We start from the raw sequence: 12,716 nt of genomic DNA on the forward strand, positions 1-12,716 counted from the left end.
TAACATAACATCAATAATTTCAACAACTCGACTGTATTTTTTACAGTCGAGTTGTTTTTTTATTTGGCTTAATTTGGTTTTCTTTTTAGTATCATAATAATTATAAATAGTAAGCGGAAGGCCCTGGGTCAAAGCAAAATAAAATATAATTTGCAACTAATAGCGAATTTGCCAGGGGCTTTACGTTAATTCTGTTAACCGACTATGAATAAATATCATTGGTAAACACTCAATATTATCTGCCTACCTGGTTCATTCCCAATAGGTATAGACTGTCACGTCTGTCCACTGTACTACGGTACTGATACTCTTTGACAAAATTCAAGACTAAAACAAAATACTATCACCGTTGACAGTGTTTTTGTTTGGAAAATGTAGTTGCTGTGAATGTTCTTGTCTACAGATTGAAGTCGTTGGTTTGTGCTCATTAAATTAGTCTCAACGAGTTGTTAGCTTACGATGATAATCATTGGACTTATAATTATATGGACTTATAGGGCGTTAAAATCGTATACAGAGCGTCATTCACGCTTTAGTCTTCGTTTGTTCGACTGACAGCGAAGCAAGCAAAATTAGACAGTACTATGACATTACAGTTTAAATTCAACGTTTTAGATTTTTCATATTCCTTTACATGTCACTACGTTTAAATAGGTTGACTTGGGACATTTTATTAGACCCGTCGTCCATTTATTTGTAAGTCAATGATGATAATGGTGACTTTGTTCGCTTTTTGGAGTACACTGTTTTGTATCGGGTGAATTTCATTCTGAATAAATTAAACATTTTAATTACGTGAAAAAATTTGTGAGCCGAGATTTCATTACAGAGTTGTAAGGCCAGTGTGTAATTTGATAAGGGTCGGCCAAGGCGAAATTACCACAACCAAATTGAAGACGGCATAAAAGAAAGGTCAGGTCAAGCGTATATGAAAGCATTGATGCATCTTAATGAGGTGAAAGAATTTCAGGATCTTAGCAAATGGAAAGCTATATAGTAGCTAGTCTAGTTAATTAGTCTTTTCCTACCCCATTCGGAAAAGGGCGCAGGCAAAGACAGTGTATGTACAGACGGCAGCATATCAAGCTAGGATTGTATAGTTCATGAACTACGTACGCACTATTAGGAATATATTCCCGACACTGACCAACATGAACTAGTTCATCTTGCACGGCCTTAATAGTTCATCGATTGTTTTAGTTCAGTACGAACTAGCAACTGTTTGCGTTGATAGTTCACTTGTCTTTTATTCGGCAGGAACAATGTGAGCGGGACAATAAGCGATCTTTCCCTGCTTTTAGCACAAGTTCGAGTGAAATGAACGACTGAACGTTGCCAGCTCGTTTTAAGTCTCTATTACGTACATTATGGAAAAAAAGTAAGTGTTAATATATTTTGGTAGGTGTGTATTTTGTCTACAGATATGTACAATAACAACCTACATGTGTATGAAATCGTTGTAAATATTGATTTTCAAACACACCACTCTAATAAAATATACGTTATTTATTATAGTTTTGTAAAAAAAGGTATTTACTTAGAATGACAGACCGATCCCATACAAATTGTATCTTTAAATATTTAGTATAGTGTAATTAGTATTGACCTCACAACGCTAGAAGTCCGTAGTAGTTCATGTGAATATAATAACCAGTTTGGAACCTTCGTTCAATGTTCGTACAAGGATTAGACGAACTAAGGAACTAGAAGAATGAAACGAACTATAAGACCGACCTAGTACGGTTGACTGATTAAACTAGTTAGGATCGCTCCCTTCAGAGACCGATCAAGCACAAGTCTTTATCAAGCTACACATAGACGGATCTTCTTCCGTTGCACTGAACAAAAGTGTGTAGTGTGTGTGTGTGCGTGTGTGCGTGCGTGCGCGCGTGCGTGTGTGTGCGTGTGTGTGTGTGTGTGTGTGTGTGTGTGTGTGTGTGTGTGTGTGTGCGTGTGTGCGTGTGTATGTAAGTGTGTGTGTGCGAGCGTACGTGCGTGCGTGTTTTCAAAAATGTAAAGAGCCATAGCAACCTAACCGTTTCATTTTTTTCAGAGATGGAAAACATCGCAAACATCTGCAAAAAAATTTAATGATGTGTCTGAAATTTCAAATTTCCAATGCCCAGTGGACCTGCGTGGGAATTACAGTCCAAACACTCTCATTGTGTCCGGCAATGAGACTATACAGACTAACTATTGATTTCTGATCTTTCATTTTGTTCGAATTATAAACAAAACTCTTAAATTTTCGCAAATTACATAGTAATACAAACAAATATGAATAGTTTATGTTATTTGGCAGTTGAAGCTCTTATTGTAAAAGATAGTTTCTTGTCACCGAAACTGGAGAAGAGACCTCGTCTGGAGGTCGAAGTCTGTTCACTGAGGTCGTGTTAAAGAATATTCACCTCTCATAAGAATAAAAATTAAGTTTAACAAAAGTTGAAAGATGAATGATCTTTTACGTGACCTAACAGTGATTGGTATTGAACCTAAACATCGTATTAATTACGTTATCGCTATAATAACAAGGGAATATTTTTCATTACGAGACAAATTTTGTTACATCACGATTTTATCAATACGTAAAATTGTATACGATTGTAAATATTCTGGAATATTTATTTTCATGAATATCATGATATTTTTACTACCATGATATTAAGTTCTTAGGTTTTAGGCAATTGTCACACATTACCATCGAACCTATAAAGGGCCCGAAACGTTGGTTTGTTTGAAAAAACAAATTTAATTTAATACACGCCATTTAGATCCGAAGAAATTAATAATTTCCTATATCATGTACACACACATCCAAAGTGTCAAGGGATCAAGCATGTTTTTGCTAATTACTGAAAATCTGGTTTTTTAATGATTTCTTTTTAACATCAATGGATTTTTTGATCAATTTCATTTTCAAATTAAAATTATAAAAGTGATAAAAACCCATCGGTATTAAAAAATAATAATTAAAAAATCTGATTTATTTATTATTTAAACAGACTTCTGTGATGCCTTCGTCTCATGCTAAGCGCAACTAGTCTATCATATGTTTCTCTTCTGTACTTAGCAGTGGCATCCGGACATCCATTATATGTTCCTGTGGTGTGCACGTGTCTCCTCTAAGGATAAGATTTATGCGCAGTTTAATGTGGAATTTTTTAAAGAGTGACAGAATGTACAAGTCGTGCACCTGGTGGTAAGCTACACGCCTGTCCATAACAGTTGCAGTGCTACTCAGAGCTTTAAGTCGTAAAGATCTGGGGGCACTGCCACTGCGCCCATCACCCTGAGACATAAGTTGACAAGTCCCATGTGCCTGTAATTTCACCAGCACGCTTACCTTTCAAAACCGGAACTACTGCATGGCGGCAGTAATAGGTAAGGTGGCAGTACTTCCCTGGACGAGCTCTAATGCTGGGGACTCACACGTTTTCCAAGGTTTGTGGACCTTTTTCGACTTGAAAGTTTCATCACGATATTTTCGTCCACTGTTAATGAGAAGTATTGTGTGACTGTTTATCACAACTGTACGTAACTTAGAAATCAAAGTTACGGGTACCACCGCTCTAGATTCACCGCGTTCTTTTAGTAGTGGCAAAGCGAGATTTTTTTAATAAGGTAAGCCTATTGTGTAAGTTACGCAGCAAATTGTGCATCGTACGATAAGTTCCGTTCAATCGCGATACAAAAAAATTACATTAAAAAACAATGACTTTGTACAGTCAAGAACACACGCTAACCTGATACTTTGGACTTTAAACCGTTCTTATCGCACGAGTATTGAGTACAATTTAAATCTCAAAAGTCAATCTTCTCGTACCCTTGACCCTGTGTAAACAAAATAATAGCTATTAATAATTGCAACTTTTTCATTGGAAACAAAAACTGGCCTCAAAAGTTTGCTTATCGACTTTTTGGTTTCCGTGAAATTCCCTCATCAGGTTCTGACTTCTTAGTGACAATAAGACTGTCACGGACTCCTTTGTATATTTTATACTGTTTTTTCTGGTTATCATTGGTTCATATCATCGAACACTCAGAAAAAATTCCTTCGAACCGACGTCTTCTAGCATACTGAGTGTTCGATCTTTATATTAATACTTATAACAAACTAATGGAGTAATTTCACAAAAAAATATTTGAATATCAAAACAATAAAAATTTAAAATTTATTTTACTATTTAGGAGAGTTAAATAAATGTTTTTGTATATTTTTTTGTAAATCAAATCACACACGGGAAAGTTCTGGTACTTACTTATAACTGTGATAAAGAAGTTTGTAGTTTGAATACATAAAATTGTATTTATATTTAATAAAGTAAAGTCAGTTGATCACTTCAATTACCTAGTCTCGAATTAGGAATACTCTATTCTATGAGGACCAGAACGACGCAATTCACTCTGGGGCACTTTCCAAAACACCCGTGAAGAAACACGCGCCGCGGCGATGCAAGGCGTCTTAAGACATATCCCGTGGGATACTGTGCAATTACGCGGCTCAAGGCCCCGTTTGCACTCCCACTATGTTTACGTGATCCTACTGTAATTGCAAACGTTACATAATGAAAGTTCTTAATGTCGAGTACCATGTAATAGGTACGAGATTTTAAGACCTAATTTTATAATGATTGCATACAATACTTTTTATACGAGTAAATAAGATAATGAAACAACCAATATTTAATGTATATTTTGTTAGCAATCCGTGACAACAAACTCAAACGAAAGCCAAAGAACCGCTACAAAACAAAAACCAAAGAGCTAGAATAGAACTTTAATGCAATTTTTACGTTCTGTAGCGAGTAGAGTAAAGCTTTTGTAATATAGTAGTAATAATTTTGTATGAAACTTTAATTTACAAATTAAAGTACAAGAGTAAAAATAAATACTTTTTCTTTTGAGAATGTTATATTGTCTGAATGTTATAATATTTCAGCTCGTACTTTAAGAAAGTTTGAACTTTATGATTCATGAAAAATGATGAATCGTGAAGGTGGGTTTTATCAAGATAATGCCAGACCACACACATATTTAAGGAACCGCCAAAAACTATTGCTTTTGTTAAACAATTGCCATAGGTTAGGGGATATTTACACAGCCGCTTTACATTTTAACTTGCTTCGGTCTTTACAAAATTCTTTGAATGGACACGATTTTGATAACATAAAATTTGATGTTTATTTCTATCAATGTTTTACATTGATACTTTAATACCACACAGACGTTTTGGCCAACCCAATACTATACATACTCATAATATATGTTATAGTATCAGGAGAGTTCTTTGCAGCAGTGCCCCTCAAGGGGCCTACCACAAGCTCTTAAAACAATATTACTTTAACCTTACATTGACCTTTCGTACCATGACGCGCTTAAAGTAAGCTTATTATAATGTTAAAACTATGATGTTTTATTGGCAATTTTATGACTACTCATTCAATCAGTTCGCACTATGACGCGACTTTAACGTTAAAGTAGCATTGTTCTTATGTCATATTTTAATATATAAAATCTTAAAATGCAACGTGAATGCAATGGAAACAACATTATTTTCAGTTTTATTGTCTTAATATTGACGTGTAATGATTAAAAGTTAAGTTGAACTTATTTACATATACTTCGTCAATATTTTGTTTATTTTGTTATTTAATAATAAAGAAATAATTTCTCGTTAAATAAAAATACGCGTTGTTTATTTCGCAAAATTACGACAGCGACATCTATACACTCCTTGGCAACACTAATAGTTGACGAATTGACAACGTCACAATCAAGACTCAGCTTGTTTTTATTTATTTTTCTTCGTGAAAATGCGGAGAAATAATTGAAAACAACGTAATTTAAATAGATTTCATTATTACATACTATTCTTTTTGGCGGTTAAAGTTCTCTGCGTATGAATAATATTAAGAAATTTAACAATATACTACGAGATGACAATTCGGAACATCAAAAAAGAAAGAGATGACTTTATAGGGGAGAGGTGTGTCAATTGTAACAAAAAAAATTCAATCCTTCATAATATTTTAATTAAAAATCACAGCGTAATCATTTTTGGTCACAATAGTTTTGAGTTATCTAGTTCTAAAATTAAATGAAGAAAACAACAAAAAATTAAATAAAATTATAGGAAATGACACTTATTGAGATCAGCTAATATTGTTACAATTGCTGCACCAAGAGGGTCAATTGTAACAGTAATGAGAGTCAATTGTAACATACAAAACATACAGTCTGGAGATTACTCTATCACTAATGAACAAATCAATAACAGTTATTCCGACAAACAGTTTAAACACACAAAAAAAATATCATTTTTAGCACAGCTGGAATGTGCCCATTTGCGGCAATCTCTGCATTGCAACCAATCTTCTCTGCTCGTTTTGTAATGTTCAAAACAGACAATACAATAATTATCGTCTTCGTCTGTATCATCTAAGTCTTCATTTATATCTTTATTTGTCTCATTATCTTCAATTCTTACAGTATTTTTTCTAGTAAATTTCTTCCCTGTCGGTTTAGAATCTAAATTTCTTAATTTTGGTTTTTTTTTTTCAGTAATCTTTCTTTGCTTTGCCTCTAACGCTTTCTTTTCTGGTGTATCAGTGTATATTGCACTTTTTCCTTTGGATCTCCCTGTCTTAGATTTGACTCGTGGTGGTGCTTTTGGAAGAGGAACCACGTCTAATAGTGATATCTTACGTGTATGATGAGAAAAACTTGGTGTTGGTTGAGATGACATCTGAGGCAAAATCTGATTTGATGTTGAAGGTCCTGAGTTGTTAATCAGTTCAGTCATGTCTTGCTGATCACACTGATCAAGCATGACTTCTTCATTCGCTTGGTCAGTAACGCTGGCTGGAGCAAAATCAATGTCGGAAAAAATGTCTTTGTTATATGGCCATATACCCGTACATGCAAACCCTTGGGTTATGTTATTTGATGTAACAGCAACAGCAATAGCTTCTTTAACAAGTCCTGGTAAATCATATATGGTCATTCGTTGACCAGGATGATTCTTCATCCAATGATCAGCAGCAATATTAAATTTAGTTTTAAACGGTCCAAAAACTGACCGGTCAAGTGGTTGTAGTTTGTGCGACGTATGTGGTGGAAATGATAAAATAGAAATGAAGTTTTCTTTACAAAATTGAATAACAGGTACATTTATATGGGAAGAATGATTGTCCAAAATAACTACAACAGGATTTTCTTGAGTCGGCTTAGCAAATTTAGTAAAATGCTTCATGAACAATAAAAATTCTTCATCTTGCATCCAACCGCTTTTGTTACCTGAACCACCACAACCAGGAGGACCATCTCTAATAAAATGAGACTGAAAATTCTTTCGGGGAAATACAAAGAAAGCAGGCACAGCGTTTCCAATTGCATTAACAGCCAAGCAAACAGTGACCAGGGTCCCTCGTTCTTGAGAAGTAATTGAACCGACCTGTTTGGTCCCTTTAACAGCAATTACTCTACTAGGTTTTTGAGTTGTTGTTACACCCGTCTCATCTATATTATATATATTATGTGGTTGACATTTAAGTCTATCTAAAAGTTCACCCCACTTGTCAAAAAATTTTTCAACATTTGGTTTGTTGAAATTCATGGCTCGAGCAAGACTTGTGGCTTCAGGACGTCTGACAGATAAAGTTGAATGCCTTTTCATAAAGGCCTTGTACCAATCAAGGCTAGCGAGTTCTGTGTCATTCCACTTTTGGGGATATTTTAAATTATTTGCTTTGGCGTACGAAAAGGCCAATTTACGTAAATCTTTGGTAGTCAAACCAAAGTAAAGCTGACTCGCTGTCATGCAATATTGCGACAATTCAAGTTCCTGTTCTGAAGAGAACACTTTATTATGTGGGGCGTATCCAGTTTTAAATGTATTATCCTTCTTGTATTTAGCGACATACCTAGATAGAGTTACATGACACATGCCAAAGCTGGTAGCTACACTTCTGACACTTTTCCCTTGCTTAATGACAATTTCACAAGCTTCAGTATACTTTTCTTGTGACATTGTGCCACGCGATGTCTTCCGAGGTCGTTTATAAACCATTTTGTATGGAATCTGAAAAAATAATTGTACTAATAAGTAACTAGCTAGTGTGGGGTGTCAATTGTAACACGTTACATTTGTACCTCCTTATTTTGTTACTTTTGCACCACTGCCGCTTTTTGGCAGATAATACTTAATTAACGAAAATCTATGGTAAATTGGATCAATTCACATACCTCCACGTTTAGATTGGATGTCAACTTCTTCAAAATTCACCACTAAGCTCTAGTAAAACTGTGTAATTTAATTATAATAACAAAAACTGTGCTGAGTAAAAATTTTCCGAAACCAGCTATTTCACAAACTTTCGTATACTGACAACGCATTGGTGAACTGTTTTACCCATAAGTTCTGTCGGTAAAACAGTTCGAGACAAAGCTTCGATTGCCTTCTATAGTTACCGCTACTCGTTAATAGATGACGTTAAACAACAGATGTTACAATTGCCTCCCTGTAACAATTGACACACCTCTCCCCTACAGTTCACTGAGCGTTCGGACGGAAACGGTGCGATGAGGACGGCTTCACAAAGGTGGTGAAGAGGAAGATGAAACCCACCATCAGTAACCAGTGTGGCACAGCACCGACAGGACCGAATTTCCTGCTGCGTCCGGCCATACCGTCGACGCTGCTGTACCTGCCACGACTGTATTACTCCACGAAGTCTGAGGAGATAGTGGAGTACATCAGACATAAAGCCAAATACACCCTGAGGGTCGAGCGGTTAAAGTCCCGCCACAAGGTAAATTTTAATTCCTTTGTGGTGAGAGCGCCGACCGAACATCTACCGACCTTCAACAGCATCTATCGAAGGGTGTCATTTATCGGCGAATATACAGTTCATATGGCGTTATTTCTTTCCTATTTTTAGTAAGGAATAGACAATATTGGAAAATCATTCGTTCTTTCAGTCACTTTAGCAATAATACGTTACTTGGTTGACAGGTTCGTCATGGTACGAATATGAGTAATATTATAAAAAGCTTACTATAAGCTTACGTTGAAATAAGATTGTTTTTTGAAAGGTTATGATAGACCCCCCAGATCGTTGCGATTTACAGCTCTGAGTGGCATTGCTATGGACCACCGCTTACCACCAGGCGCACGACTTGTTCGTGCCGACGCTTGGTATCATAATAAAAATATCCTTTACAATGTCAAACAAGTACATAACGTCGTCTTAGAGTGAAAACCTCGTATGTGATTTTTCAGGACGAAGATAAAAACGTGATGTAAAATGGAGTAAATGCAATAAAGATTGTAGTTAGCATTTTAATTAGTTAAATTATACCTCTTTCTTTATTATATTTGAACTAGAGGTTTATAAGTTTCTCTTTAACAAAAATCAGTAAAAACGAACTATGTGAAAACGCGTGTGCTAGGTTTTGACGACGGTAATATAATAAAAAGTTAAGACGTTATCACAGAATATTTACAGGATCAGCTACACGCGATGAAATCATGTCAACATTATACAATCTGAAAAAAACAGTATATATTAGATTTCGTAATAAAAATTGCGTACAAAGCTGATAAAACAGCTGTAAATATAATTATGGTACCATGCTAAAAGATAAATGTTGTAAGATTGGTGACGCCCAAGTTTACAACTCTTTACAATATATTTTTAGTATCTACATTTTCGGTACGCCAACTTATCGTAAAAAAGATCAAAGTACATAAAGTTATGAGATAAATTAACTCCTAAATTTTATTGTACACAATACAAACAAACTTGTTTGCATTTATGTCTCACGTATTATGGGCTTGTAATCGTGTGCCTTTAGCAGAATTGTCTTGTGTAAATAATTGCGCATGTAAATATTATTAAACAACAAAAGGTAAAATAATCTCATAATCTGTGCAATGTATTTGTTTACTTTTCGTCAGTAGTGGGCGCTTAATAAGAAATATAATTGCTTAACTACTTCATTTCCAAGTTCCTTTGAAGTAGGCGTACCCAATATACGGGCGTGCGCGTGTGTCTGCGCGTGTGTGTGTGTGTGTGTGTGTGTGTGTGTGTGTGTGTGTGTGTGTGTGTGTGTGTGTGTGTGTGTGTGTTAGTGCGTTTTCTTTCACAGAAAATAAACTTTACTTAGTGTATGGAACCGGACAATAAAAACTATTTGATTTCGTGTAGTGAATTTCCCCTTTATATAAATTTCAGTTAATTTTATACAACAACAAAGTTATTTCCAATTTTTTTCATTATAAGTATTACGGTTTTCCCTTATCAGTCTAAGCCTGTGCAATCATGTTTGAGATCAACTCACTCTTTCGCACTCTCGCGTACTATAAAATATAGAACCAATATTGGTTTTATCGTAAATAATACTTTTTATCATAAATAAATAACACATTCCACGTAATTATACTTCCACTCTGCAAATAAATCGAAAACCACTAATAATTATCATGAATGTTTACACAAGTCTGCCGTGTAAGTAGATATTTTAAACCCTAATGGTTTTAATTACCAGTTATTGACATTTGTGTCATTTAAGTCTGTAGATGAGGTTAAAGCTTTACAAGTTGTTTTGAATAAACACTGTCGGGTTATATAAACGTAAGGCCTGGCGCCCATTGACGGGACGGCCACAAAGTTAAGTACTATAGAAGCCGTAACGTAGCTCAGATTGCATTGCGTAGAGGTACTTTTATAAGAAAATTCAATAAATATAATTGTGTATTCAATTTGGAATCTAGTTTCGAATTGCCAATATCTTCTTATATTTTTTCTCTTATTTTTTTTAAATACATTCTAAACCCAAACCTATATTCATTCAGCCAGTATTTCTACTCATAGAGTAGATCCTACACTACAATACCATAAAATTAAGATACTTGAAATTTCAATGATAATGGTCATATTTGTATATATGACCATAATCGTTGTAATAATCATATTATTTACATATAAAACACATTCGTTTGCTTTTACAAAGTCACTGTGCATGTTAAACCAGAGAATAAATAGCTCAAAAAAGTGATAGATAACCCTAGCAGACATCTACAGTGCTTTTATTTTCTCAATGTCTCTCGGCAAACTTCGTATTTCGGCTGTCGTCAGGTTTTATTTAGTTGCCCTTTGCCTTTGATACAGACAGGACGCTTTCAGTCGTATAGAATTGCTATTACATTTTATTTTATTTATGATACATTTGGAGAAAAGCCGCTAAAGCCACAGGCACGACAGATAATTCACAGCGTGTACTTGTATTTTTTACAAGAAGCCGATACCCGGGGGCCTACCATAACCTTTCCAAAAACAATCTTATTTCAATGTAAACTTAAAGTAAGCTTATTATAATATTACTCATATTCGTACCATGACGAACCTGTCAACCAAGTAATGTATTACAAAAGTAATTGAAAGAACGAATGATTTCCCAATATTGTCTATTCCTTACTAAAAATAGGAAAGAGATAACGCTATGTGAACTATATTTTGCCATCTCTTTTTTTTTTGATGTTCCGAATCGTCTTATGGTACTATAATGTTTAAATACTTAATGTTATTTACATTCAGAGAATTTTGACTGTTAAGAAAAGAAAAGTATGTAATAGTAAAATTTATTAAAATTACGCTGTTTTCAATAATTATTCCGCATTTTCGTGAAGAAAAATAAATACAACAAGCTGAGTCTTAATATTCGAATTCGAAACTATAAGTCTAGTGTCAACTGTTAGTTTCGCCAAGGAGCATATAGATGGCACTGATATAATTTTACGAAATAAACATCGCGTATTTTTATTTAACCAAAAATTATTTACTATGTGCTATTTAAATAAAAAATAAACAAAATATTGAAGAGATATATGTAAATAAATAAGTTTAACTTAATTTTTAATAATTACAAATCAATATTAAGACAATTAAACTGAAAATAATATTGTTTCCATTGCATCCGTGTAACTATTTTAAGATTGCTAAAATTGACATAAGAGCAATATTACTTTAATGTTAAAGTCACGTCATAGTACGAACTGAGTGAATAAATAGTCACAAAGATGCCAATAACACACCATAGCGTATAAAATCATAATTTAACGTTACAATCAGCTTGCTTTAAGCGAGTTATGGTACAAAAAGTCAATGTAAGGTTAAAGTAATATTGTTTTAAGAGGTTGTGGTAGGCCCCCAGTTCGAGCAGCTCGGAAAGTGGTTATTCGTGACATCGTTGGCGAACGTACTAACATAGCTATGTCTGATGAAGGAATGCATTCAAATATTTACTGAATTGAAATTATTACTTAATAACTGAAAAAATATTAATTTTTAGTTATAAAAAAGAAGCACACTTTATTTATTTTATACTTTTGTTAATTTGATTTGACATGGAGTACATGTTATTAAAAATAGGGAAATAGTTTTACAGCTCTGTATAGTTCACACGAAAATGAAAACAAAACAACAATATAGGTAGTTCGTTGTTTAAAATTCAAATTATTATAGATTTTAAACCTAATAATTAATGTGCATTGAAATTAATATTCGTGTGCATTCGGAAATCCGATGTTGCCGAAGGACATTAAGACAATAGAAGCACTGTAAATAAATTTCTACCGTTTTTGTATAGAGTGTCCGAATACTTAACATGTACATGTATGTTTATGTAACATAACAAATTAACATAACAAATGCAAT

The 12,716-nt window shown here is 34.1% G+C and overlaps 1 protein-coding gene and 1 long non-coding RNA gene across 2 annotated transcripts; one reads left to right on the plus strand and one right to left on the minus strand.

The window, feature by feature from the left end:
* The first annotated feature begins 858 nt into the window (after positions 1–858).
* Positions 859–2,138, plus strand: LOC113229411. The gene is made up of 3 exons (XR_003310412.1): positions 859–912; positions 1,258–1,378; positions 2,054–2,138. It is a non-coding gene; the product is annotated as an uncharacterized LOC113229411 (long non-coding RNA).
* A 4,139-nt stretch (positions 2,139–6,277) lies between these two features.
* On the minus strand, positions 6,278–8,029 carry LOC113229804. Its single transcript, XM_026463484.1, has one exon. It carries the CDS (start codon positions 8,027–8,029, stop codon positions 6,278–6,280), a length of 1,752 nt encoding a protein of 583 aa, XP_026319269.1.
* Positions 8,030–12,716: the final 4,687 nt, after the last annotated feature.

The sequence above is a fragment of the Hyposmocoma kahamanoa genome, unplaced genomic scaffold, assembly GCF_003589595.1.
Source record: "Hyposmocoma kahamanoa isolate Upper Pololo Valley unplaced genomic scaffold, ASM358959v1 62, whole genome shotgun sequence".
NCBI lineage: Eukaryota > Metazoa > Arthropoda > Insecta > Lepidoptera > Cosmopterigidae > Hyposmocoma > Hyposmocoma kahamanoa.

What these genes read in the sequence shown, in the direction of transcription:
- LOC113229804 (XM_026463484.1), bottom strand. Translation starts at nt 8,029, where the DNA reads ATGTCACAAGAAAAGTATACTGAAGCTTGTGAAATTGTCATTAAGCAA.